The sequence below is a fragment of the Schistocerca cancellata genome, chromosome 3, assembly GCF_023864275.1.
Source record: "Schistocerca cancellata isolate TAMUIC-IGC-003103 chromosome 3, iqSchCanc2.1, whole genome shotgun sequence".
Taxonomy (NCBI): Eukaryota; Metazoa; Arthropoda; class Insecta; order Orthoptera; family Acrididae; genus Schistocerca; species Schistocerca cancellata.
Window position 1 is genome coordinate 553,008,855 of NC_064628.1, and position 26,111 is coordinate 553,034,965.

The 26,111-nt window shown below is 44.0% G+C and overlaps 1 protein-coding gene across 3 annotated transcripts in view; it reads right to left on the minus strand.

Moving 5' to 3' along the window:
• The window catches only part of LOC126175392 (protein scarlet-like), a 412,406-nt gene that overhangs the window by 57,428 nt on the left and 328,867 nt on the right, over positions 1-26,111 (minus strand). For all 3 annotated transcript variants that reach the window (XM_049922174.1, XM_049922175.1, XM_049922176.1), the window contains exon 10: positions 20,708-20,935. In XM_049922174.1, coding sequence (XP_049778131.1) covers positions 20,708-20,935 — 228 coding nt within the window. The remainder of the gene's footprint in view (positions 1-20,707; positions 20,936-26,111) is intronic.

Here is a 26,111-nt window from a genome sequence, read left to right on the forward strand (position 1 = left end):
TTAGAACAGAGGATTTTTCTGGTGTTGGAATTCCACCGCCTAGAACACAGTGTTGTTCCAACAAGACGAAGTTTTCAGCGGAGGTTTAATGTAACCAAAGGACCGAAAAGCGATACAATAAAGGATCTGTTTGAAAAATTTCAACGGACTGGGAACGTGACGGATGAACGTGCTGGAAAGGTAGGGCGACCGCGTGCGGCAACCACAGAGGGCAACGCGCAGCTAGTGCAGCAGGTGATCCAACAGCGGCCTCGGGTTTCCGTTCGCCGTGTTGCAGCTGCGGTCCAAATGACGCCAACGTCCACATATCGTCTCATGCGCCAGAGTTTACACCCCTATCCATACAAAATTCAAACGCGGCAACCCCTCAGCGCCACTACCATTGCTGCACGAGAGACATTCGCTAACGATATAGAGCACAGGATTGATGACGGCGATATGCATGTGGGCAGCATTTGGTTTACTGACGAAGCTTATTTTTACCTGGACGGCTTCGTCAATAAACAGAACTGGCGCATATGGGGAACCGAAAAGCCCAATGTTGCAGTCCCATCGTCCCTGCATCCTCAAAAAGTACTGGTCTGGGCCGCCATTTCTTCCAAAGGAATCATTGGCCCATTTTTCAGATCCGAAACGATTACTGCATCACGCTATCTGGACATTCTTCGTGAATTTGTGTCGGTACAAACTGCGAACACCTCGTGGTTTATGCAAGACGGTGCCCGGCCACATCGCACGGCCGACGTCTTTAATTTCCTGAATGAATATTTCGATGATCGTGTGATTGCTTTGGGCTATCCGAAACATACAGGAGGCGGCGTGGATTGGCCTCCCTATTCGCCAGACATGAACCCCTGTGACTTCTTTCTGTGGGGACACTTGAAAGACCAGGTGTACCGCCAGAATCCAGAAACAATTGAACAGCTGAAGCAGTATATCTCATCTGCATGTGAAGCCATTCCGCCAGACACGTTGTCAAAGGTTTCGGGTAATTTCATTCAGAGACTACGCCGTATTATTGCTACGCATGGTGGATATGTGGAAAATATCGTACTATAGAGTTTCCCAGCCCGCAGCGCCATCTGTTGTTGAAAATTGTAACTACTGTAATTTCGAAAGTTTGTCTGCCTGAAAATGTACTGTTGTCCCAAGCATATTGCAACAAACGGTGTATTTCTATCGCTGCTCGTTTAGTTTGTATTGCCGTTTCAAATATACCGGTCATTTTTGAAACACCCTGTAGCTACAACATGAAACCCTCTCTCCCCATCCTCATAGAGAGATATGTACCAAGTTTCAAAGCAAAGTGTCTCGTCATCTTCATAGAACGATATGTAACATGTTTGAGAACGTAGTGTCAGTTGGCATTTTAAAGGGTGAAACATAGCAAACAAAGAACAACAGTGTAAGGTCTCATTTACCGGAGAAACTAAGATTTAGAATTGTAAGAACAGGGCGTGTCATCTTAGAGGGCAAAAATAATGTTCGTGTTTTTTGTGAATTATGGTGTCCAAAAATGTGCCATTTGATGTGCAGTATCCTAATTTAAAAGGGTTTTCTCATTGATAAACTTTTAGCTGGGTAAATTTGCGCTTGAATATATTGCATATTGAAATTACCTACAAAAGGCGGAATTTTCCTCAAAACTTGGTTCAGTGAACTAAAACAATTTCCTATATGTTCTGTTTCTATTATGAAATTCTGAAAACACTTTTTAAAAATGTAAAAATGTTCAACCAACAACGTTCATCGACTCTTGCTGCGATTCTTTCTAGAAGTCATTCTTCTGCTTGCTTCTGACCTCTATGTGTCATTTTCGTTTCTCATGAGGATAAACTTTGCCAGAGACCTCTACTACTTGTTTCACACACCTCTGTATGGGGTGTCCACGACATGGCTACTTTGGAACTTTCATTGGCTTTTGAAAAAACTTTCGTATTCCTAAAGTTTTGAGTTTTCAAAAAGTGAAGTTTCATATACATTTTTTGACGAGACTATCAGTTCCAAAAGTGAAGTTGCATTTGGATTTACTGCAGGTATTTCCATACCCCGAAAAGATAGGTCTCCTGACGTATTATCATCTTCATTCCTCGATTCAGTTGTCTTTTGGGCCCCTGTTATCTTTTCTTCTTGCTTTTCCGAGCAGCCGGCCGGTGTGGCCAAGCGGTTAAAGGCGCTACAGTCTGGAACCGCGTGACCGCTACGGTCGCAGGTTCGAATCCTGTGATGTCCTTAGGTTAGTTAGGTTTAAGTAGTTCTAAGTTCTAGGGGACTGATGACCTTAGAAGTTAAGTCCCATAGTGCTCAGAGCCATTTGAACCGTTTTTTTTTTTTTTTTCGAGCACAAAAGTGTCTGAAGCACCATTTTACTAAATGCGAACCACAATGAACGTTGGATTGTTCGCACAACAATATCTGCTACTGACTTCATCTGAGATTTGAGGAGCTTCAGTTGATAAAGGATGTGGCGGGGGCTGGCCGCTATGTCCGAGCGGTTCTAGGCACTTCAGTCCGGAACCGCGCCGCTGCTACGGTCATAGGTTCGAATCCTGTCTCGGGCATGGACGTGTGTGTGTGTGATGTCCTTAGGTTCGTTAGGTTTAAGTAGTTTTAAGTCCAGGGGACTGATGACCTCAGATGTTAAGTCCCGTAGTGCTCAGAGCTATTTGAACCATTTTGATGTGGCGGGGTTCTTGCATCCAGGAGAGCTTTCATTTGATTGACAACCAGCAGGGATAGAAAACATCAACAGTGTATTCCACAAGCAGTTCTAACATCTTCTAGTTGTTACCTTTAAGGGCACGTTTTGAAATCAATGTATGACAAACGTTAGTTACAGTTATTACCCACCGAAAGTGGCTTACATGAGAAATTTACGATAACGCCAGATCAGCTGCAAGTGCACCTGTCCCTATAGCTTGAATTATCCTGTAACACTAAGCCTGATCTGTAGACAGCGTTTTGACAACAATGATACTAATTGGAAACATTGGCTCTGGAAAGGATACTCTGACAAATGAGGGATCTATTTCAGTTCTGTTTAACTAACAAGCATGTTGTCGTTCATACCACGCCACTTGTTATTAAAGAAAGTTATTCATTAGACTGCTTGATCAAGTGCCGCATAGGTAGGTCGTGGTATGAAGAGCAGAAACCAACCAAATGAGTTTATGATTCAACTTTATCTCAGTCCAGTGTATGACATCTCCTTTCCAACTTGTATTAAAAATTCGTTGAGTCACTACCACTCCTTTGATCAACGCTGTTTTTCTCTAAAAAATACACAAGATGGCCAGCAATAGCTTCAGCAGACTTTCTCTGGAGTAAAATGGCAAAGACATCCTCCACTGGCTCGGAGTGAACAGTCTAATGCTCTTCTTTCGCAATACGTGTAAGCTGATGAGTTACCTGTATCTAACAGAACTTTATTGCAATCTTGGCGCCCATCAAAGAAGATACAATCAGTATTGCCTATCCTGAATTGAGCATGCAATTCTTCATCAAGTGATTGCATGAATTTTTCTTGGACCCCTTTTACTTTGCTGTCAGTAACCGCAAGTGTCCTTTCACCTCCAGGAATCAATCCAACATCTAAATATGTAACCATTGTAGCGGCAGCTGTAGCAGTGTAAGAACCTTGGCTGGAGATGCATCTGAATTGCTTCTTTCGTCCTATATTTCAAGTTTCCGTGGCGTCGCGTTTGTCCCAGACGCGCCTGCGGTCAGAATTCACGGATTCGGCTACGTCATAATTGACGTCGATCGCATGTCTCCCGCGCTGCTACCACTCGTGCCACGGCAAGAAGCGTGTCCTAATTCAGCTCGCTCGTCGGTGCGAGAGGAAACAGCAGATACAATTATACTAGTCTCGGAATGGCTGACGCTGTAGGCGCAGTGTTTTTGCTCAGCGGAAACGTAATCAGAATTGAGCCGTTATATTACCAAAAGCGTCAGCTTCCTAATAGAATTTATAGAGGATGATTCATGAATATGGAATAGCTACCACTAAGCGTAATCAGAGCTTCGGAGCCAAGAGCATATTTTTACCATTATACAAGATTATCGAAGTAACGTATGACAATATACGCAGTCAAATTTGTGGCAAAATTTACCCACAACATTATTGTCAACAGCAAACCGATAGGCATTAAGGGAAGGCTACTCGTGACCTTAAGATTATGGTCATACCATTAATAATTAGACCATGGAAACTTATTAATTTATCTCAGAATGAGTCTTTATATAGGGAGAATATGCGCAATTTTTAATGTAGCATGTGTTACTCCAAATTAACAGTAGAATAAAAAACACAAGACACGAAAGTTTATATTCTACGTTTGTCAAAGAGCAGAACGTAATACATTGTCCGGCCAAAGCAAAGAAGCGCACAGAAGGCCAAGAGGAAATTGGAGGGTATGTTATGTTATTTCAGCGATTGTAAAATTAAGTCAAACTTACAAGGAACTGGGCAGTATAACCGCACTTATCGGTGTGACGTAGTATGAGGATAGACCCCCCTCTGGCCAAGATGCATGCACTTAAGTAGTTGGGGAGTGTCTCATTAACCCGTTCGATCCTCTACTCAGATCTACAGTCATACCTACTAGCTCCCCACATCATGAGACCGATACCGCTGCGTCTCTCCGTCTACATCTACATGCACATCTACATCTACATCGATACTCCGCGTCCACATTACGGCCCATTGTGGAGGGCACTCCGCATCACTACTAGTCATTTCCGTTCCTGTTTCGCTCGCGAACAGAATGAGGGAAAAACGACTGTCTATATGCCTCTGTAAGAGCCCTACTCTCTCATATCTTATCTTCGTGGTCCTTATGCGAAGTGTATGTGGCGGCTGTAGAATCATTTTGCAGTCAGCTTCAAATGTCGTTCCTCTAAATTTTGCCAATAACTTTGTTCTAAAAGAACGTTGCCTTTCTTCCAGGGATTCCTATTTGAATTTATTCCCATTTGAGTTCCGAAGCATCTCCGCAACGCTGGCGTGTCTTTTATATCTACCAGTAACAAATCTAGCAGCCCGCTTCTGAATTGCTTTGATGTATTCCTTTAATTCGACCTGTTACGTATCCCACACACTCAAACAGTTCTCAAGACTAGGTCGCACTAGCGCCCTATATGTGGTCTCCTTTACAGATGAACAGCATTTTCCTAGTATTCTCCCAACAAACCACAGTAGACTATTCGCCTTACCTTGTCGTTACACTTCATATCGCTTTGCAACGTTGCTCCCAGATCTTTACACGACGTGACTGTGTCAAGCAGGAAACCACTAATGCAGCATCGGAACGTACGGGTTTGACTTCCCTACTCATCCATATTAGCTTCTGTTTTTCTAGATATAGAGCTGGATGCCATTCATCACACCAACTACAAATTTCGTCTAAATTATCTTGTATCCTCCTACGGTCACTCAACTTCGACACTGTATCATTCACCACAGCACCATCAGCAAACAACCTCAAATTGCTGTCCATCCTGTCCGCCAAATCATTTATGTATTCAGAGAATAACAACGGTCCTATCACACCTCCCTGGGGGACACCTGCCGATAACCTTGTCTCTGGTGCACACTTACCGTCGAGGACAACATACTGGATTCTATTATTTAAGAAGCATTCGAGCCACTCACGTATCTGTGAACGTATTCCACATGCTTGTTCCTTCGTTAGCACCCTGCAATGGGGCACCGTGTCAAATGCTTTCCAGAAATCTGGAAATGTGGAATATGCCTGTGGCCCTTCATCCACAGTTCGCGGTATATCATGTGAGAAAAGGGCAAGCTGAGTTTCGCACGAGCGGTGCCTTCTAAAACCATACTGATTCATGGATACAAGCTTCTCGGTCTTAAGAACATTTATTATAATCGAGTTAAGAATATGTTCTGGAATTCTGCGGCAAACCGATGTTAGGGATATTAGTCTGTAGTTTTGTCTGCCCGTTGTTTTGCCCTTTTAATACGCATGAGTCACTTACACTTTTTTCCAGACGCTTGAGACTTCCCGCTGGGCAACAGTTTCGCGAAAAATGCAAGCTAAGTAAGGGGCCCATCCTGCAGAGAGCTCTTTGAAAAACCGAACTGAAATCCCATCAGGACCTTGCGACACTTGTTTTCAACTCCTTCACTTGTTTCTCTGCAACAGGGATGCTTATAACTATGTCGTTCATGCGAAAGTCTTCTAACGGTGGTATGTTTGTACGATTCTTCTGTGTTATCGATTTCTTGAGCGTGAAATTTTAGTTTTGCTACCTTCGATTGCCTCTCCGGAATGGTCAACAAGTGACTGGATGGAAGCCTTAAACCAATTTAGCAGTTTTACATAGAATCAGAGTTTTCTCAGGTTCTGTACCAGATATTTTGCTAGGGTGTGACTGTGGTGGTAGCTGCGTGCTTCACGCATAGATCTTTCACATATGCACGAGCCTCTACTAATCTTTGCTTGTCGTCATTGGCGCGTTCTCTGTTGAACCAAGAGTACAGCTTCTGCTCCCTCTCTGTTTTCCGAATCTCGTTATTAAGCCATGGAGGATACTTTCCGCCCTTAATCCACTCACTAGACACACAATTCTTCAGACCACGATCTACAATCTGCTTAAACTTTGCCATTTGAGAACAGATAATGGACACTCTATAAAACATACTGTATCGTACTTTAACATTGATCGACTGGACTAGGGAAAAACCGTCCCATCAGTGGGCTGCAGTTACAACACAACACAAACGGTTGCGTTTGGGGTGATGCCGCGACCAGGAGGTGTGGAGTACTGAAGAATGGTGTCGCACTGTGTTCAGTGATGAATATTGGATATGCTCTGCCCCAGATAACCATCGCTGACGAGTACGTTGGCGATCTTGGTAGAATTCCCATTGTTCCATTGTTTTGGAGTGAGGCTCCAGCTCTCGGGTGACACACGTCTTCAGAGCGTGAAGTAAGTGTTTATCTCCTTCCGCCATTTCCTCGTGGTGTATCTGTTTTACTGGACCAAATTGATGGCATTTCACTTTCTAAGTGACATACTGACAACTGCTTATCTGCTCTTTGTAGCAAAAACACTGTGCTAGCCTTCTTAATTGCTTCATTATCTTTCGTAACTATAGTTGTTATAATGATATCGTGCTCGCTAATCCCCGTTTCTGTATTGACGTTGTAGCTACAGGGTCTAAGATATTTCCATTATACACCACGAGGAAACGGCGGAAAGAGATAAACACTTACTTCCCGCTCTGAAGACGTGTATCACCCGAGAGCTTGAGCCTCACTCCAAAACTATGGTACAATGGGAATTGTACCAAGATCGCCAACGTACTCGTCAGCGATGGTCATATGGGGCAGAGCATATCCAATATTCGTCACTGAACACAGTGCGACACCATTCTTCAGTACTCCACACCTCCTGGTCGCGGCATCACCCCAAACGCAACCGTTTGTGTTGTGTTGTAACTGCAGCCCACTGATAGGACGGTTTTTCCCTAGTCCAGTCGACCAATGTTAAAGTACGATACAGTATGTTTTAGGGTGTCCATTACTTGTTCTCAAATGGCAAGCAGAGATGTGAAGTGATGACGGGTGCGCCTACCCTTACATTCCCAAGCAGTCCAGCAGAAGGTGTTGTCCCACAAGTCTGGAAATTGTACAGTTCTATCACCCATTCTAACAGAGACCTACACTGAAGCACCAAAGAGACTGGTATAGGCATGCGTATTCAAATATAGAGATATGTAAACAGGCAGAATACGGCGCTGCGGTCTGCAACGCAAATATAAACATAACACGTAGCTGGGGCAGTTGTTAGGTCGGTTACTGCTGCTACAATGGCAGTCCATCAAGATTTAAGTGAGATTGAACGTGGTGTTATAGTCGGCGCACGAGAGATGGGACACAGCATCGTCGAGGTAGCAAACATTTCACGAGTGTACCGTCAATATCAGGAATCTGGTAAAACATCAAATCACCGGCATCGCTGTGGCCGGAAAAAGAGCCTACAAGAACGGACCCAACGACGATTAAAGAGAATCGTTTAACGTGACAAAAGTCCAACCCTTCCGCAATCTGCTGCAGATTTCAATGCTGGGCCACTAACAAGTGTCAGCATCGTGAGAACCATTCAACGAAACAGCACTGATATGGGCTTTCGGAGCCGGAGGCCCACTCGTGTAACCTTGATGACTGTACGATACAGAGCTTTACGGCTCGCCTGGGCCCTTCAAAAAGAACATCGGACTGTTGATGACTGGAAATATGTTGCCTGGTCGGATGAGTCTCGTTTCACACTACATCGAGCTGATGGACGTGTACGGGTATGGAGACAACCTTATGAATCCATGGACCATGCACGTCAGCAGGGGACTGTTGAAACTGGTGGAAGCTCTGTAATGGCTTGGAAGTTGGAGTGATATGGGAACCCTAATACGTCTAGATACGGCTCTAACATGTGACACGTACGTAAGCCTTCTGTCTGATCACCTGCATCCATTCATTGTCCATTATTCATTCAGAAGGACTTGGGCAATTCCAGCAAGACAATGCAACACCCCCGTCCAGAATTGCGACAGAGTGGCTCCAGGAACACTCTTCTGAGTTTAAATCCTTCCAATGGCCACAAAACTCCCCATCCGTGAACAGTATTGAGCACATCTGGGATGTCTTGCAACGTGCTGTTCAGAAGAGATCTCCGTTGCCAGTTCCCTCCAGCACTACTTCAGACGTTAGTCGAGTCCATGCCACGTCGTGTAGCGGCACTCCTATGTGCTCGTGGAGGCACTACACGTGATATTAAGCAGGAGTGCCTGCTGCTCTGGCTCCTCAGTGTAAATGAGGTCCCTTTCAAACTGTTAACGCTGTCTCAGACGAGTACGCGTCATCATCTTGTCTTGCACAGTGATCACTCAATATCTGACGCTGTTCACGCGAAACAGGCCCAATTAAAATACTAAACACGTACGACACTAATGCACTATCGTGCTTGCTCTACCCCATGACTGTGCTATGATATATCATCAACTGATATCGTTCTATTTTTACCACTATTTCGCGGGTATTATTTTGTGAGTACTGTTCCTGTGTGTTAGAGACGAAAAGTTTTGAATTTTTCGCACTGGCTGGTGCATTTGCGGTATGGACTCAGGTTCCTGGTATCAGCAGAGGACAATCTGCCAGTGTAATTAGGAGAGGCACATTGCCCCAGCGAGACTGGCAATTTTCATGGAAGTTAGGCTTCTGCCTGTTTCATGCTTTTGTGGAGAGAGTCGATGCTCTGGCCTAGCTGCGGGCATGGGGGGAGGGGTGGGTGAGACTGTGATATCACAGTCGTCCCCAGAGAATAACTGAGTTTGACATTTTTGCCTTTTCCGCATGAGCATCAAAGCCCAAGACGCCGTGCACCTACCAACTAGCATGAGAATGACAGTTGCTTTCACTCCACAAGTTTGTTTATCCATTTAAATTGATTTTCCCCACCACTGCGTTTGGCACAAAGTGCTCAACGAATCACAGAAACACTGGTACAGTCTGGCAATAACTTAGTAATGTTAACGTGCGTTTTGTACACCAAGAGTGGGAAGTCTCTGCTACACACCTCTGTTATTCGTGATATGAGCGATATTCCAGCCTGTACCATTGGCAGCAGCATGGAATCGACCACTCCATACACAGTTCATTGAAAGTAGAGAGCGGAAGGCTATGAACTGAGATTCTAACCATTTGTCTGGAGGCTCCCGTTCAGAGGCATTTCGCCTCCAGGCTGTCACTGAGTGGAAGCCGTCACCGGCCATAGTCTGCAGCTCATTAGTGCACGTAACAAATATGGAGAATTTTAAGTTGCGAAAATTGCGACAATGCGATCTACGTTCTGAGCAGTTCGTTACTTGCTTACTTCGGCAAGTAACTTGTGTTGCTAAATTTCATTATAATGTGTCTTACCTTGTTGAATCGTTAACTTGCCAGCTGTCCAGATCTAGCTAACTACACTTCCTCCAAACAGTTTTCCACATATTTTTGTGTCTCGCCACTGTGTTAGAGTAATTTGATTTGAGTTTTAGTGAACTTTGCTCTCTGTGAATTTACTGCGATTTGTATCAGTCATTAGAGCAAATAAATAACATTTAATCTCAGTCCTGACTCGTATTAGAAAATACCTGATTCACCTACAACTTTTCCAAGGTCAGGCACCCCAGAAATAACAAGTGTAACCTGTTGCACACCCAAATTGTTGTTCTCGCTGTAGCAATGTTTTCGTTGTGTGAAATGACAAAACTCAAGCATCACCTATTTAAGAATTCAGAGAAGTGAACGATCATTGCAGTCAGTTTTCTTGCATGAGCAAAAATTGTGTTTTAACGAACACTGCAGTTAGGCTCCTCGACTCAGATCTGGGACACACTTTACACCAGTCAAAAAGAACTGCAACTCCAATCATTTACATTCCCGCCGATGGTGTGTACTTGTACGAAGCTACTTTCACATCTGATCACGTCTTTTGGGTGGTTCGCTTTTTTTTGTCAGGCAGGATATATTTGGAAATTCTCAGTAATGTGGCAACAGAACAAAACAGTCTAAGAACATAGAGCAACACAAGTCACGAATCCAGACACTTTCCTCCTTTAATTTCTCTTTTTGGTCGTGTGAGAAAGTGACGATAGTTGAGCAAAGGCACGAACGATGATCGTCAATTCTGATGTAGCCTCTCGCGAGACAGGGTTGAAAACGCCACTAGTCTCGTGCAACTAAGAAAAATGCAGTGTATCAAACACTCAAAATTATGCATAAATAGACGCCTTGACTGGAAGAAAGTACACCGTTAACAGTCATATTCTGCCCCCATCCAGTTCCTAGTTTCTTCCACTGATAATCTTCACAACTCCAAAGCAAGAATGTTGTGGACGACGTAACACATAAAAATTATCGAAAACAAATAACATTAATGTTAAATCCACAGTCATCGGAGTGGCTGCTCTGTCTCAATGACATTTAACCCCTAGTGTTGTTTGTTACGGTAGGAAAGAGAGAGTTTCCGGGTCACGAGTCCTTGTTTTCTCAGGGAGTGTGTTTAGTTTACATATATTTATTATTAATAACGAACTTTGTCTTCTGTCGTGCAATCGGCAGTACGGATATTGCAGTTCCCCCTAATGTCACCTGTGCTGGACCACAGAGATGACATTGTGATTTCATTCCTTCCAGAAGGTTTAACTCGGATAAGTTAGGATGTCGCAGATATCATCTCAACAGTTGAAATCCACAAAAATCCCCACGATTTCATTACGTCTACTGACAGCAATTTTGTGAAATGGAATAACATAAATTCTTGTCTCTTGTTCAATGTCCTGATTCAATGGAGGGAAAATCCGGAGGTACTAGGTCATGAATGGTTCATATGAATCCTCGCCTGGTTCTTGCTCTTTCCAAACAAATGAAGCTTTTCTGTGTGATTCATTAGGATCAGAATGGGATCACTGAAGTATGTACCATTCGGCTTTGTTTTTTCGTGTCCCATACGTATTGTCAACTTATTTTCGTATCGGAATACAGTTAAGACCATTAAGACCCTTGGAAAACAATCCCAGCAAGCAGAAGAACACTATAAGTCTACTATCAGCTTCAGCACGGTACCGTTACATGTAATTATATTTATGTAACAAGTTACCGGCTCCACATTCCGGCCGTGACGGACCACTATGTGCCTACAGCATCATTCGGATGCGGAATGGTATGAAAATAATACACCACTCTCCAAGTCGGTGTTTAGACCTTGGAGCTCCTACTTCTCGGTCAAGTGGGTCCTCAACGGCCTTTGCGAGTCTGAGTGCAGCCCGTCCCAGTACTTACACCAAGGACGAATACGTGGAAGCACTGAGGCTTGAATCTGAGACCTGCACTTGGCTGTCACACTTGCAAAACCACTCAGAAGCGGACAGTGTTGCCCTTATTCATTAGATTAATGTAGGTGTTGTCTAAATTGTGAACGCTACTCCATTTGTGTAGCGGTGTGTGCCATTCGTACGTGTTTCGACTGTTAAGAAATCGCTGCATTATCTAGTGGGAGAAGGTTATGAATCCGAACTTACATTTATATACTGTGTGTGATTTCGGTCACAAACGAAGTGCTTGGGTGCTATGTACCGCCTCTCATATAACTTCTAGGCCATCTCACATTGTAGAAAATGTTGATCTTGACTCGCCAATCAACGAGTTCCAAGAAGTATGTCAGGTGACATTTTTCACCCTCTTTCCGTTGCGAAACATTTAGGAATGGGTTTGACTTTCATTTACTTGTGCAGGACATACTGAGCCTTGGTCGTTCCCATATTAAAATTGTCTTCGCGATTGTGTTTGACAATATCATTCAATAAATACTGCGAGCGTACCTTTTTCATCACATTCGAAGCCATTTCATTATTCCAGAATGAGATTTTCACTCTGCAGCGGAGTGTGCGCTGATATGAAACTTCCTGGCAGATTAAAACTGTGTGCCCGACCGAGACTCGAACTCGGGACCTTTGCCTTTCGCGGGCAAGTGCTGTACCATCTTTTTTTTATCTCATTTTGTTCGCTTTTGTTCGTTGAATCTGCTCGGGGCGGACGTCGTAAGACATCCGTTTTAAGTTCGTTGTTGAACGATTAACTCAGTTTTTTTGTTACAGAGGGGTCTGTTAACCCTCTGACCGAACACGCCGAGCTACCGTGCCGGCGTCCATCTGAGCTACCGAAGCACGACTCACGCCCGGTCTCACAGCTTTACTTCTGCCAAGTTTGGAAGGTAGGAGACGAGATACTGGTAGAAGTAAAGCTGTGAGACCGGGCGTGAGTCGTGCTTCGGTAGCTCAGATGGTAGAGCACTTGCCCGCGAAAGGCAAAGGTCCCGAGTTCGAGTCTCGGTCGGGCACACAGTTTTAATCTGCCAGGAAGTTTCATTTCATTATTGTTTATATTCTTTGCCACCTGTTATAGTATATTTAGATAATCGTCCGTCGCAGAGGTGTGCTGTCACCAGTACAATGACACCGCAGTCAACCAAAAGGCAAGATGATTTTTTGATATTCATAACTGTAGGTTTCGAATCATGATGAAACTGACTAAGCTCTTCCGGGCTTAATACCTAGTGCAGCTTTTACTAAAGTGTTGCAGAATCAGACTCAGATGATGAAGATGTAGTGTAAGCAGATAGTTTGTCCCACAGAAATGGAGAAGGTGGAGGGGAGGAAGAAGACACTGTGTGGAAGAAAAGTGCCAGGACAGGGGTGTGTCACATTTTTGTGACAAGCACGATGTGTGTAAACTAGCTAGCTGAAATATTGATGACCAACTGCTTAATAGCACGGAGGTCCAGCTTTATAACGCAATACAGCAGCGATTATTGGTACGTTCCTGGATATAGCGGGTGGTTGTAATTAAAATTTCCCTATTTAACACATTATCATAAGGAAACTAATTATCGTACGAGTACCAGAATTGGTGGCATCAATGTCCAGTGTATGGGGTGCATGACTGCTATGCATCACAGCGCCACCGTCCAGTTCCAACTATAGCCACCAGGTTGCGTGATCAGTCACCGTAATTCATAGCCTCACACACCTGACTAGTGGCACTGCACTAGTTGACGTGTCAACATAAGCGTGGACAAAAGGTGCAGGGCATTATGGGTGAAGCTTTATCATCAAAACAACAATAATGCTGCACGCTGAGAATATCGCCGGCTGAATGGATTACATAAAGGTCCTCTTCCTCCATCCGCTGTGCGGAGCATGATGAATAAGTTAGAATCAGCTGGAAAACTGGGCGTCACTCCGGGAAGAGGCCGACGACCGATTGCACCACTGGTGACTGATGAAATCGCTGTTTCTATGGCAGACAACGCTGTGCGCAAATCCCGATCAGCAGGCAGTACACGTGCTCTGTCACGACAGTTGAACGTCCCGTGGTTCACTGAACGGATGGTGCTTCGAACCATTCTCAAATGGTATCCGTGCTAGCTCCATATCGTACAGCAGCTTGCACCACAGGACGCACAACGGCGGGTTCGCTTCGCTCTCCACTCTCTTGCGAAGATTGCAGTTGACCAGAGCCAGCCCTGTACCATCCTACAGACAGATGAATCTCTTTTTTCTCTGACGGTTGAGGTGAACACACAGAATTGCCGAGTGCGGGGATCTTCACTTCCAGTCACTGTGCATGAAGTTCCTCTATGTGGTGAACGTGTCACCGTATGGTGTGGCTTCGTGGCTACGTTCATCATTGGCCCATTGTTTTTTGAACAGGTTGGCGCACAAGCACCGAAGACTACAGTGTGACTGGCCAGCGTCAAACCCGCCCTACAGGAGAGAGACGCGTTGGACTCAACAGTTCTTATGCAAGATGGTGCCTCATCCCACATCACTCGTGAAGTTGAACTGCTTCTCCGAAACACATTCGGCACGATCACCTGATTTCATTCACAGTGATTTCTGGTTGTGGGGCTATCTGAAGGACAGGGTTGACACATGCGCTGATGTGAAGCGCAGTGTCTCAAGAGAGGTAGCCAGCGTACCCACGGGCACGCTTTGTTCTACTGTGTAGATTGCAATCCTGCGCTTTCAGATTCTTCGGGACACTGATCGGCGCCCTATGGAGCACTTTTTGAAGCAGTAAAGCTACAGGTATGTAATGCTATGATGCACTGCATCAGCACATTAAAAATGTTTCAATTGAACTGATCTACACTGTAGCTTATGGACCGGTGGTTTGTGTGAGCAGACCTGGCACCCGATAGGGTCCCTGATGTGTTCTAGCGGGTTCGGATCTGGCGGATTTAGTGGCCAAGACACGAACATTACCATGCTCCTCAAACCACTGCATCACGATTGTGGCCTTGGGACATGTACAGCTACCCAACTGGAAGGTGACCCATGGTAATGTTCAAGTAGTCCACAGCCGTCGTGGTGCCGTAGATTTCTACCATAGATCTCATGGAAACAGACTTGAACATCAGCCATAGCATAATGTTATCCCTGCATCCGTGGGACGGTGATTACATCGAGTCAAGAAGGTGGCATACCCGAACACAACCGTCAATCTGCTGTAAGAAGGAAAGTGATTCATCCTACCAGACTACACGCCTCCATTAATACATGATCTAATTTCGATTGTCCCATGCCCAGTGCAGCTGTAATTGACGACGGGAGCACATACGAGTCGTTTGCTGCGGAGCCCTAACTTCAACAATGTGCGCTGAACGGTGAACTCCTGAACAGTTGCACCTGCACCAACATTGTATTCTGTCGTCATATCTGTACAGCCCCCCCCCCATTAACCATGGATCTTGCCGTTGGTAGGGATGCTTGCGTGCCTCAGCGATACAGATGGCCGTACCGTAGGTGCAACCACAACGGAGGGGTATCTGTTGAGAGGCCAGACAAACGTGTGGTTCCTGAAGAGGGGCAGCAGCCTTTTCAGTAGTTGCAGGGGCAACAGTCTGAATGATTGACTGATCTGGCCTTGTAACATGAACCAAAACGGCCTTGGTGTGCTGGTACTGCGAACGGCTGAAAGCAAGGGGAAACTACAGCCGTAATTTTTCACGAGGGCATGCAGCTTTACTGTATGATTAAATGATGATGGCGTCCTCTTGGGTAAAATATTCCGGAGGTAAAATAGTCCCCCATTCGGATCTCCGGGCGGGGACTACTCAGGAGGACGTCGTTATCAGGAGAAAGAAAACCGGCGTTCTACGGATCGGCGCATGGAATGTCAGATCCCTTAATCGGACAGGTAGGTAAGAAAATTTAAAAAGGGAAATGGATAGGTTAAAGTTAGATATAGTGGGAATTAGTGAAGTTCGGTGGCAGGAGGAACAAGACTTTTGGTCAGGTGAATACAGGATTATAAATACAAAATCAAATAGGGGTAATGCAGGAGTAGGTTTAATAATGAATAAAAAAATAGGAGTGCGGGTAAGCTACTACAAACAGCATAGTGAACGCATTATTGTGGCCAAGATAGACACAAAACCCACGCCTACTACAGTAGCACAAGTTTATATGCCAACTAGCTCTGCAGATGACGAAGAAATTGAAGAAATGTATGATGAAATAAAAGAAATTATTCAGATAGTGAAGGGAGACGAAAATTTAATAGTCATGGGTGACTGGAATTCGAGTGTAGGAAAAGGGAGAGAAGGAAACGTAGTAGGTGAATATGGATTGGGGGGAAGAAATGAAAGCGGAAGCCGTCTGGTAGAATTTTGCACAGAGCATAACTTAATCATAGCTAATACTTGGTTCAAGAATAATAATAGAAGGTTGTATACATGGAAGAATCCTGGAGATACTAAAAGGTATCAGAGAGATTATATAATGGTAAGACAGAGATTTGGGAATCAGGTTTTAAACTGTAAGATATTTCCAGGGGCAGATGTGGACTTTGACCACAATCTATTGGTTATGAACTGTAGATTAAAACTGAAGAAACTACAAAAAGGTGCTAATATAAGGAGATGGGACCTAGATAAACTGAAAGAACCAGAGGTAGTAGAGAGTTTCAGGGAGAGCATAAGGGAACAATTGACAGGAATGGGGGAAAGAAATACAGTAGAAGAAGAATGGGTAGCTCTGAGGGATGAAGTAGTGAAAGCAGAAGACGATCAAGTAGGTAAAAAGACGAGGGCTAATAGAAATCCTTGGGTATCAGAAGAAATATTGAATTTAATTGATGAAAGGAGAAAATATAAAAATGCATTAAATGAAGCAGGCAAAAAGGAAAACAAACGTCTCAAAAATGAGATCGACAGGAAGTGCAAAATGGCTAAGCAGGGATGGCTAGAGGACAAATGTAAGGATGTAGAGGCTTATCTCACTAGGGGTAAGATAGATACTGCCTACAGGAAAATTAAAGAGACCTTTGGAGATAAGAGAACCACTTGTATGAACATCAAAAGCTCAGATGGAAACCCAGTTCTAAGCAAAGAAGGGAAGGCGGAAAGGTGGAAGGAATATATAGAGGGTTTATACAAGGGCTATGTACTTGAGGACAATATTATGGAAATGTAAGAGGATGTAGATAAAGACGAAATGGGAGATAAGATACTGCGTGAAGAGTTTGACAGAGCACTGAAAGACCTGAGTCGAAACAAGGCCCCGGGAGTAGACAACATTCCATTAGAACTACTGATGGCCTTGGGAGAGCCAGTCATGACAAAACTCTACCATCTGGTGAGCAAGATGTATGAGACATGCGAAATACCCTCAGACTTCAAGAAGAATATAATAATTCCAATCCCAAAGAAAGCAGGTGTTCACAGATGTGAAAATTACAGAACTATCAGTTTAATAAGTCACGGCTGCAAAATAGTAACGCGAATTCTTTACAGACGAATGGAAAAACTGGTAGAAGCGGACCTCGTGGAAGATCAGTTTGGATTCTGTAGAAATGTTGGAACACATGAGGCAATACTAACCTTATGACTTATCTTAGAAGAAAGATTATGAAAAGCAAACCTACGTTTCTAGCATTTGTAGACTTAGAGAAAGCTTTTGACAATGTTAACTGGAATACTCTCTTTCAAATTCTGAAGGTGGCAGGGGTAAAACACAGGGAGCGTAAGGCTATTTACAATTTGTACAGAAACCAGATGGCAGTTATAAGAGTCGAGGGGCATGAAAGGGAAGTAGTGGTTGGGAAGGGAGTGAGACAGGGTTGTAGCCTCTCCCCGTTGTTATTCAATCTGTATATTGACCTAGCAGTAAAGGAAACAAAAGCAAAATACGGAGTAGGTATTAAAATTCATGGAGACGAAATAAAAACTTTGAGGTTCGCCTATGACATTGTAATTCTGTCAGACACAGCAAAGGACTTGGAAGAGCAGTTGAACGGAATGGACAGAGTTTTGAAAGGAGGATATAAGATGAACATCAACAAAAGCAAAACGAGGATAATGGAATGAAGTCAAATTAAATCGGGTGATGCTGAGGGAATTAGATTAGGAAATGAGACACTTAAAGTAGTAGACGAGTGTTGCTAATTGGGCAGAAAAATAACTAGGGATGGTCGAAGTAGAGACGATATAAAATGTAGATTGGCGATGGCAAGAAAAGCGTTTCGAAGAAGAGAAATTTATTAACATCTAGTATAGATTTAAGTGACAGGAAGTTTTTCTGAAAGTATTTGTGTGGAGTGTAGCCATGTATGGATGTGAAACATGAACGATAAACAGTTTAGACTAGAAGAGAAGAGAATAGAAGCTTTCGAAATGTGGTGCTACAGAAGAATGCTGAAGATTAGATGGGTAGATCACATTGCTAATGAGGAGGTGTTGAATAGAATTGGTGAGAAGAGGAGTTTGTGGCACAACTTGACAAAAAGAAGGGACAGGTTGGTAGGACATGTTTTGAGGCATCAAGGGATCACAAATTTAGCATTGGAGGGCAGCGTGAAGGGTAAAAATCGTAGAGGGAGACCAAGAGATGAATACACTAAGCAGATTCAGAAGAATGTAGGTTGCAGTAAGTACTGGGAGATGGAGAAGCTTGCAAAGGATAGAGTAGAATGAAGAGCTGCATCAAACCAGTCTCAGGACTGAAGACCACAACAACAACAACATCTGTACAGATCGCCGCCTCCCCCCCTTTGCAGAGCCGGCAAGTCTCCAGCGTCCACGTCTTGTGATGAGGCGCACAAATCCAGCCCACAGGCGTTTAATCGTGGCTTCTATTGCTTCAGTCACTTTCTGTGGATCCCCATGATAGCAGCACGTGGAGAACCGGCCAGCTTCGCCATTTCCGAGATCTTCGCAGGCGATGCGCCGTAACAATCTGCCCTTTGTGAAAGCCGCAGATATCTTTTTGCGCCTCGTAACGTCATTCGAATGACTCCCTATTCCTTTTCCTCCTGTCACATAAATATGATATCATAGTTCGGTAAAACGTGATTTGGATTAGTTTGTTAATAAACTGTCAAGAATGTTATGAAAAGGGTAAGCTGCTACTCACGGAAAAGATAATACTTTCAGCTGGAGACAAGCACAACAAAAAGATTGTTACACACTGAGCTTCTGGTAAAAGTCTTCTTTGGAAAGGAAACACACTCGAATTCACACAAGCAAGCACACCTGACGCACACACGACCGCTGTCTGCGACAGCTCCGGCACGTATGATTCTGAAGATTTTCGCCGAAAGCTCAATGTGTAACAGTCTTCTCGCTGTGCCAGCCTGGAGCTCAATGAGTCATCTTTACGGTTGGTAGCAATCTGTCAATGTTGCCATGCCGCTCGACTACAGTGTGTAAGTTACATTTCACTGCACACGTTTCCGTTGGTCATAGTATATGGACAATATGTGAGAAGTAGGGACTGTTAGTGTTTGCACGTGTGTTGATAATTCAGCAAGGGACTGGATAACAGCATTGCTGGTTCTAAGGACAATTCCAAAAACTTTGTGAGTGCACAAGTGGTGGGTTATGGACTTGCTCTATTATCCGCAAGACTCTTCAATGGTGATTGTGCACCTGCACAGTCACAACAGATGGCTGCTGGCCATCTCTACAAGAACTACAGTGGGTCTGCATCTCTGATGACCCACCAATACCATTATTTCTACAAGGACTACAGTGGGTCTGCACCTCTGGTGGCCCACCAATACCATACTCTCTACCAGGACTACAATGGATCTGCTCTGTGATGACCTACCTACCAATCTTCTTCAAAACGTCGAATGACTCTGCTGTGGGTTTGCTCTGTTGTGGCCCATTACCTGTCACCATGTCAAGAGTCAGCACTGTCTTTCTGTTGGAAGGACAACACTACTTCTTCAAGACTGCATGGACATCCACTACTTTCGTGTGCATTGTCTTTTACTGCTCAGACTTTGATAAAAGAAACGGCAGTTTTACTGTGATGAATGATCAGGACTGTCTTTATGGACTGTGAGAAAATTTTAGCTTTTGACCAACATTGTATAAATAAGTGTGTGCATTTGATATCTTTGTTATTGTAATTATGAAAAATTTTTTCAAATCATTATTGGCCACTGCCCAAAAATATTTTGTAAAATTTTTTGTGGGGAGCATGGGGGCTATGTAAGTAGGCTGTTTATGTTTTCTTATTGGCAACGTTACGTAGCGCTCTGTACGAAAATCACTGGCTGTGCTGTGTGCAGTCTGTGGCTAGTTTGCATTGTTGTCTGCCATTGTAGTGTTGGGCAGCGGCAGCTGGATGTGAACAGCGCGTAGCATTGCGCAGTTGGAGGTGAGCCGCCAGCAGTGGTGGATGTGGGGAGAGAGATGGCGGAGTTTTGTAATTTGTCATGAACTGCTATATATATGACTATTAAGGTAAATACATTGTTTGTTCTCTATTAATATCTTTCATTTGCTAACTATCCCTATCAGTAGTTAGTGCCTTCAGTAGTTTGAATCTTTTATTTAGCTGGCAGTAGTGGCGCTCGCTGTATTGCAGTAGTTCCAGTAACGAAGATTTTTGTGAGGTAAGTGATTTGTGAAAGGTATAGGTTAATGTTAGTCAGGGCCATTCTTTTGCAGGGATCTTCGATAGTCAGATTGCGTTGCGCTAAATAATATTGTGTGTCAGGTTAAGCACAGTCGTGTATAAATTGTTCTAAGGGGACGTTTCAAGTCATCTTTACGGTTGGTAGCAATCTGTCAATGTTGCCATGCCGCTCGACTACAGTCTTCCATAGGAAATTCGTTCAGTGCAACTTACCTCAGCGAAGACCTTGGCTAGGTAATAATGAAGGGTAGAGTAGAGACCACCGGCATGCTCCCGCCTGAATAGCGGCATTTCGGCGTGGAAGGCTGAGATGGCGGCGTACATGGGCGAGAAGACGTTCTCCGAGACGAGCAGGAAGAGTGCGCCCTGCACCGCCTGTATACCGCGCTGCGTCAGCGCGTCCGTGCCCAGGTAGCAGAGGCCCGCCATCAGCGCGATAGCCTGCAACACGCGAGCTCCTCGTCTCACCAAGACACCCGCTCTGCCTCAGCCCGAGTGGCCTGCACTCGTACCACTTTATGTCACTGTGCCACGGAAAGTATGCGATGCACATGTGACATCCACACATGGGGAGAGGTGAATATGTATTCCCAATCTTCATCACACAATTCCTTCACACGATGATAGCAATGGAAATTTATACACAGTGAAAACTGCCTGACACTCTATTACATGTATGTCCACGCTTGAGAGGTATGTTGACGACGAGTTTTTATTCAGTGGGTTCAGTACAGAAAATATTCTTCCCTACAGACGAAGAAATTATAAGTGAATGATGGCTACTTAGCGTATATAACGCTATGGGAACTTCTCAGATTGAGATCGCTACGCATCATACCCAGGGGAAGTTCAAGTGCAGCATATCGTTACCTTTTGCACTTAGAGGGTGATTAGTTGATTGGCATGAGCGAAATGGGGACAGCATGTCAACAGATCAAACAGACATCTGGCAGTAGTGCAATGACTGCAGAATGCTTAATGAGAGATGGACTTGGGACGACAATATGGCAAGAATTCGTTACGTTGGTGATATGAGAACCAAGGAAGGAATGCCAGTTTTGAAGTACGGAGAAACGCTATGACGTTGCATTGTCGACGAAAACCAAGAGAAAAATCGACAAAGGAGAAAGTGAGCGAGACTCTCAAGTTAGAATGGCGAAGATTAGTGGGCAGAAATGACGAACTAAGCCAATCGTGGCAGTGCCCACCGGATCCCTTGTCTACGTCAGGAATGGAAGAGAAAACAAAGTTTTCACATCGTCCAGCCATATTAATATTACCACCACCTATGTAGGTGCAGTAACCACTCTCAGACGGCTGGAGGTAGCACTAGCAGTGGAGGGTATAAGAAGCGAGTCGGGGCTACGCAGAATACAGTGCAGCCTTTATCATATCACGAAATGGAGCGATTTATCTTACGGAGCCATTTATTTGACATCCAGAAGGGCCTGATCATTGGATTTTGGCCAAAGGATAGAAGCATTTCCGAAATGGCTAAGTTTGTAAACTGTTCGCGTGCCCATAAATGACATGCGTGAATGACGGGTGCGCAGACAGACGTGCAACTGTTGAGCGACTGACCGCCCAGATGATACAAGGGGCTACCAACAGTGTCTCCTCAACGAGGGATCAGCGAACGTTGCTGCCTATGGGTCTACACAGCAGGCGCCTGGTTAGTGCTCCCATGCTGACTGCTGTTTAACGGCGACGAAGGTTGGAATTTCCATGCCAACATCGCAACTGGACGTTCACTGACGTCCATCGGACATATGGAGATTGGCATGTAGGGCGTGAAACATCTGAAAGCAAACACCCTGTAACACTCCTTAGAGCGTTATTGTCTGGGGAATGTTTTCGTGTCACTCCCTAGGTAATCTCGTCGGTGTGCAAGGCACAATTGATAAATACAAGTATGCTTCTACTGCTGATGATCATGTCCACCCTTACATGCAGTTTGTTTTTCCTCAGCACGATGGCATCTACCATGAGGACAATGCAATGTGTCACACAGCTGGTAATGTACGGGCGTGGTTGGAAGAGCACCAGGATAAGTTTACCGTTATCTCCTGCTCACCAAACTTCTCGAATTTGAACCCAATCATGAATCTGTGGGACCACCTCGTTCGGGCTGTTCGTGATCTGAATCGTCAAACGAGAAACCTAACGCAACTGGCCACGGCACTGGACTCGTCATGGCTCCACATCCACGGCCGTACCTTGCAGACTCTCATTGACTCTCTATCGCAGCTGTCCACCGTGCAAAAGGTTGTTATTCAGACTTTTGACCGGCGATCACATTTACATGACTAGGCAGTATGTGTAATTTCTGGATAGTGGACCTGACAAGTCTCGTCTTGAGCTGAGAGTTGAGTAGCAACCGAGCCGGCAGTCGTAGTCAGCCACTGGCCAGGCGTCATACGCAAGCGAACCAGTTCAACAAGAGAGCGCCCAATGACACGCTGACAGGGGGACCATTCCAACTTCCCCTCAACGATTTGTTTAATGCAGTATAATAAGACGTCAGTACACACACACAAGCGCACAAGATCGATAAGATGCGCAATTCAGAGAACGAGGCTCGAGGTCACCTCCCGAGCCTTCTAACCCCCTTACGGCGCGGTTAAATGGAGGAAGGAACTGTAGTAAAAAATACTACTGTCATACCGTATACACATATAATGTAGCGTTAATATCACAACGAACATACATATAGTAGTAGCTACAATAGAACAGACTATCCTAATTCAGGTGAGACAGGCTCTAAGTGTTTACCAAAGGGTTCCCTCTTGAAATAGCTAGGTAAAGGAGCCTCTTTTGCCATATAAATATTTACTTTCGTATATTATTTCATTTTTCTTAAAAATATAGTAATTTTTCCATTAGGACTTTGTGTATCTTGTGTCTTTTTTATTTTTCTTCTTTAATTAACAATTTAATTATACAAAAAAACAAGAAAAGTACTAAAATTCTGAAAATTGTCTAGGTTGTAGTTCCAAACGACGCACTATAGTTACCAAGGTGGTGGGTCACTCTGTGTTGTTAATAAATAAACAAATAATTTATTTAAGATTGACAAGGTGTGCAGGATACGAATAGCACTTCAAGATATGAAAACAAAATAACGCAGGTCTCTCTCGTTTTCGAGGAAATCGAGTTTGTAAACTTTATACTCGTTTACTGTCTAGTCGCTAGTATTCGAGGAGTCCGAAGCCAAGTCAGTAAGCGATTAGTTTCTTAAGCGCGAGTTCTCTACATCGTATCTTGCTTCCGCAAAATTTTTCCATTTCCATGTAATTCAAAAAGAGATTTGTTATGACTGTGCAAGTTATCCACATTAAATGAGTCATTTGCATGATCTTAAACCCGAAAAAAGTATTGCAAGAGACGAGTGGCTCATTTGGTCCAAGACTGAAAAAATCAGTTGATAAGTACGCACGGTAATACAAGGACGTTGTGATAACATCTTCAGAATCCGGAAAACCAACAAAGCGTAAAAGATTTTTCTAACTTACGTCTTGAACTCATAAGTGAGACAACAACAATCCGTTTTGCTCTTCTATTCATGGGGATGGCAAACGAACCCGACCTTTTGCGACGAAATTTTTCAAGATGGAGAGAGTTTGCCAACGTGCTCTACGAATATAATTCCTCAAAAATGTACCCCTTTGCTGCAGCCTTACGACGTGCATTTTGACAGGCAGGAAAAGAATCTCATAAAACGGCTACAAAATTACGCTTATGTCATCGAACAGAATAGAGAGATAGCTTCAAGCAAAGATCGCATAAAATTTCAATCCATCGAACGCCGTCAGTCGAACGTATCACTTGCCTGCACCAATATTAGTTCATATGCTTCGATATGCGAGGTAACCCGCGAAACTGCGTAATGACCGAGGACTGTTTATGAATTGAAACCAAGGCGGCTTTGCAATGGACACACTGAAAAAAACCATACGCATAAAGAATTCGGCGTGCATTATATGTGGTGCATGCGCAATAATAATTGTTTTCCCTATTCCTACGACCAGTATCATCTTCGTGCAGTGCTACATATGTTACACATTACATTTCTCACAAATGTAAATACAGTAATTTAAATAAGAAGACTAAATTGATTTGATTTGAAGTTCTCGTGTATCCGTTTTTATTTCTAATCTCCTATGAAATAATATTCTCCTTTTTCAGGATGAAGTGTATAAAAGGAACAAATTTGTACAGTCATAATGAATCTGGTTTTAAAATTACGAGGTAACTCGCTCTGCTGCAGATTCCTTGAGTACTAGCGACAATATGAAGCATCTAACTTCTCTTGAAATTTTCAAACTCGATTTTCTCGAAATGATTGAGAGCGGGATCTTCCTGTTTACATACGATCAGTTCCTAGTCTTAACTTAGACAGATTCTCACCATGAATAAAATCGGTGAGGGGACGTTCGTACGGTTCCCTGTGAGCCGGACAATGAACCCGTCCTGTATCATCTACAGCAGCAGAACATCTATTACATTCCTGGCTACGTAATGTAGGTGCTTTCTTATTTCTGACTTAGTTCAAGAGACCATGAGGGAGCAGGACCTTCTTATTCATTCGTGTAACTAGCTCTTACTGAAGTTAACCAGAATAAGTTTCATCTCTATTACTTCTGAGTGGAATTTTTCTGCATAGCTCCCTCCAAATCACCCACATAAATGTTGATATAGAGATAAATATGTGCCTTGCTGTTACAGAAGGAGGTAATAAGAGACAACTGAGAGACTCTTGTAAGCTTAGAGCAATCTAAAAGTTAATGTTCTTCCCCTTGAGGTAACCACTGCCATTAAAATATACACTCTGCAACTCAATAAAAGGGTCACTTTTTCGAAACACCGTAATTGTCTTCCATTCAGACGCAGAAGCTTGAAATTCGGATCGAAAATGACTAAAAACTTCCTCTTTAGTGGTGAAAAAGTGTAGCGTCCTGAGACTTCACCCTCGTGCTCGGCGACACTTTAAACAGCAAGGTGTTGACACTTACGAAAAACATACCAGAGCTCAGAAGTTCATATCAGATGTAAGGTTGATTAAAAAAGTCACATTGGCAGCAAATTTCACCAGTTCTCCTCAAAGCAGCCGCGACGTACCTAGTGATGGGCAGGTCTTCACACCCCTTCTTAGCCACATTTCAGCCATCCTTTTGACGCCTGTGCGGTGGAAGTCAGAACCGCCATGTCCAGCGTTGAAACCGCGGGTGTTTCCTTACGGGAGACCGAGGCAAACGTTTCAGACACTCCGCCGCTCAGTATCGACAGGGAAAAGGCTTCCAGAGGTGGCATCAGCTGAGTCAATGAAACACCCTTTCCCTTCGAGCGTTGATTCCAAAACATTTCACGGTCGATTTTGTGTACTACCATAAGGCGCCAGTTCAACGACATAGCGCCAGCCAGCTAAGGGGTATTGAAATGGTTGCCTGTCACAGCGGCACTTAGTAATCAGTGACTACCTGTCCCTGTACAGGTACATTTTTAAGGCGCACGGATGGGACCGACGGTGTTGCCGTAATGGGCTAGTCTTACAGGTACCCTTTGCCGTTTTAATCATGCTTGTGTCAATATCGCACCCGCCCTCTCTCTTCAGTGATCC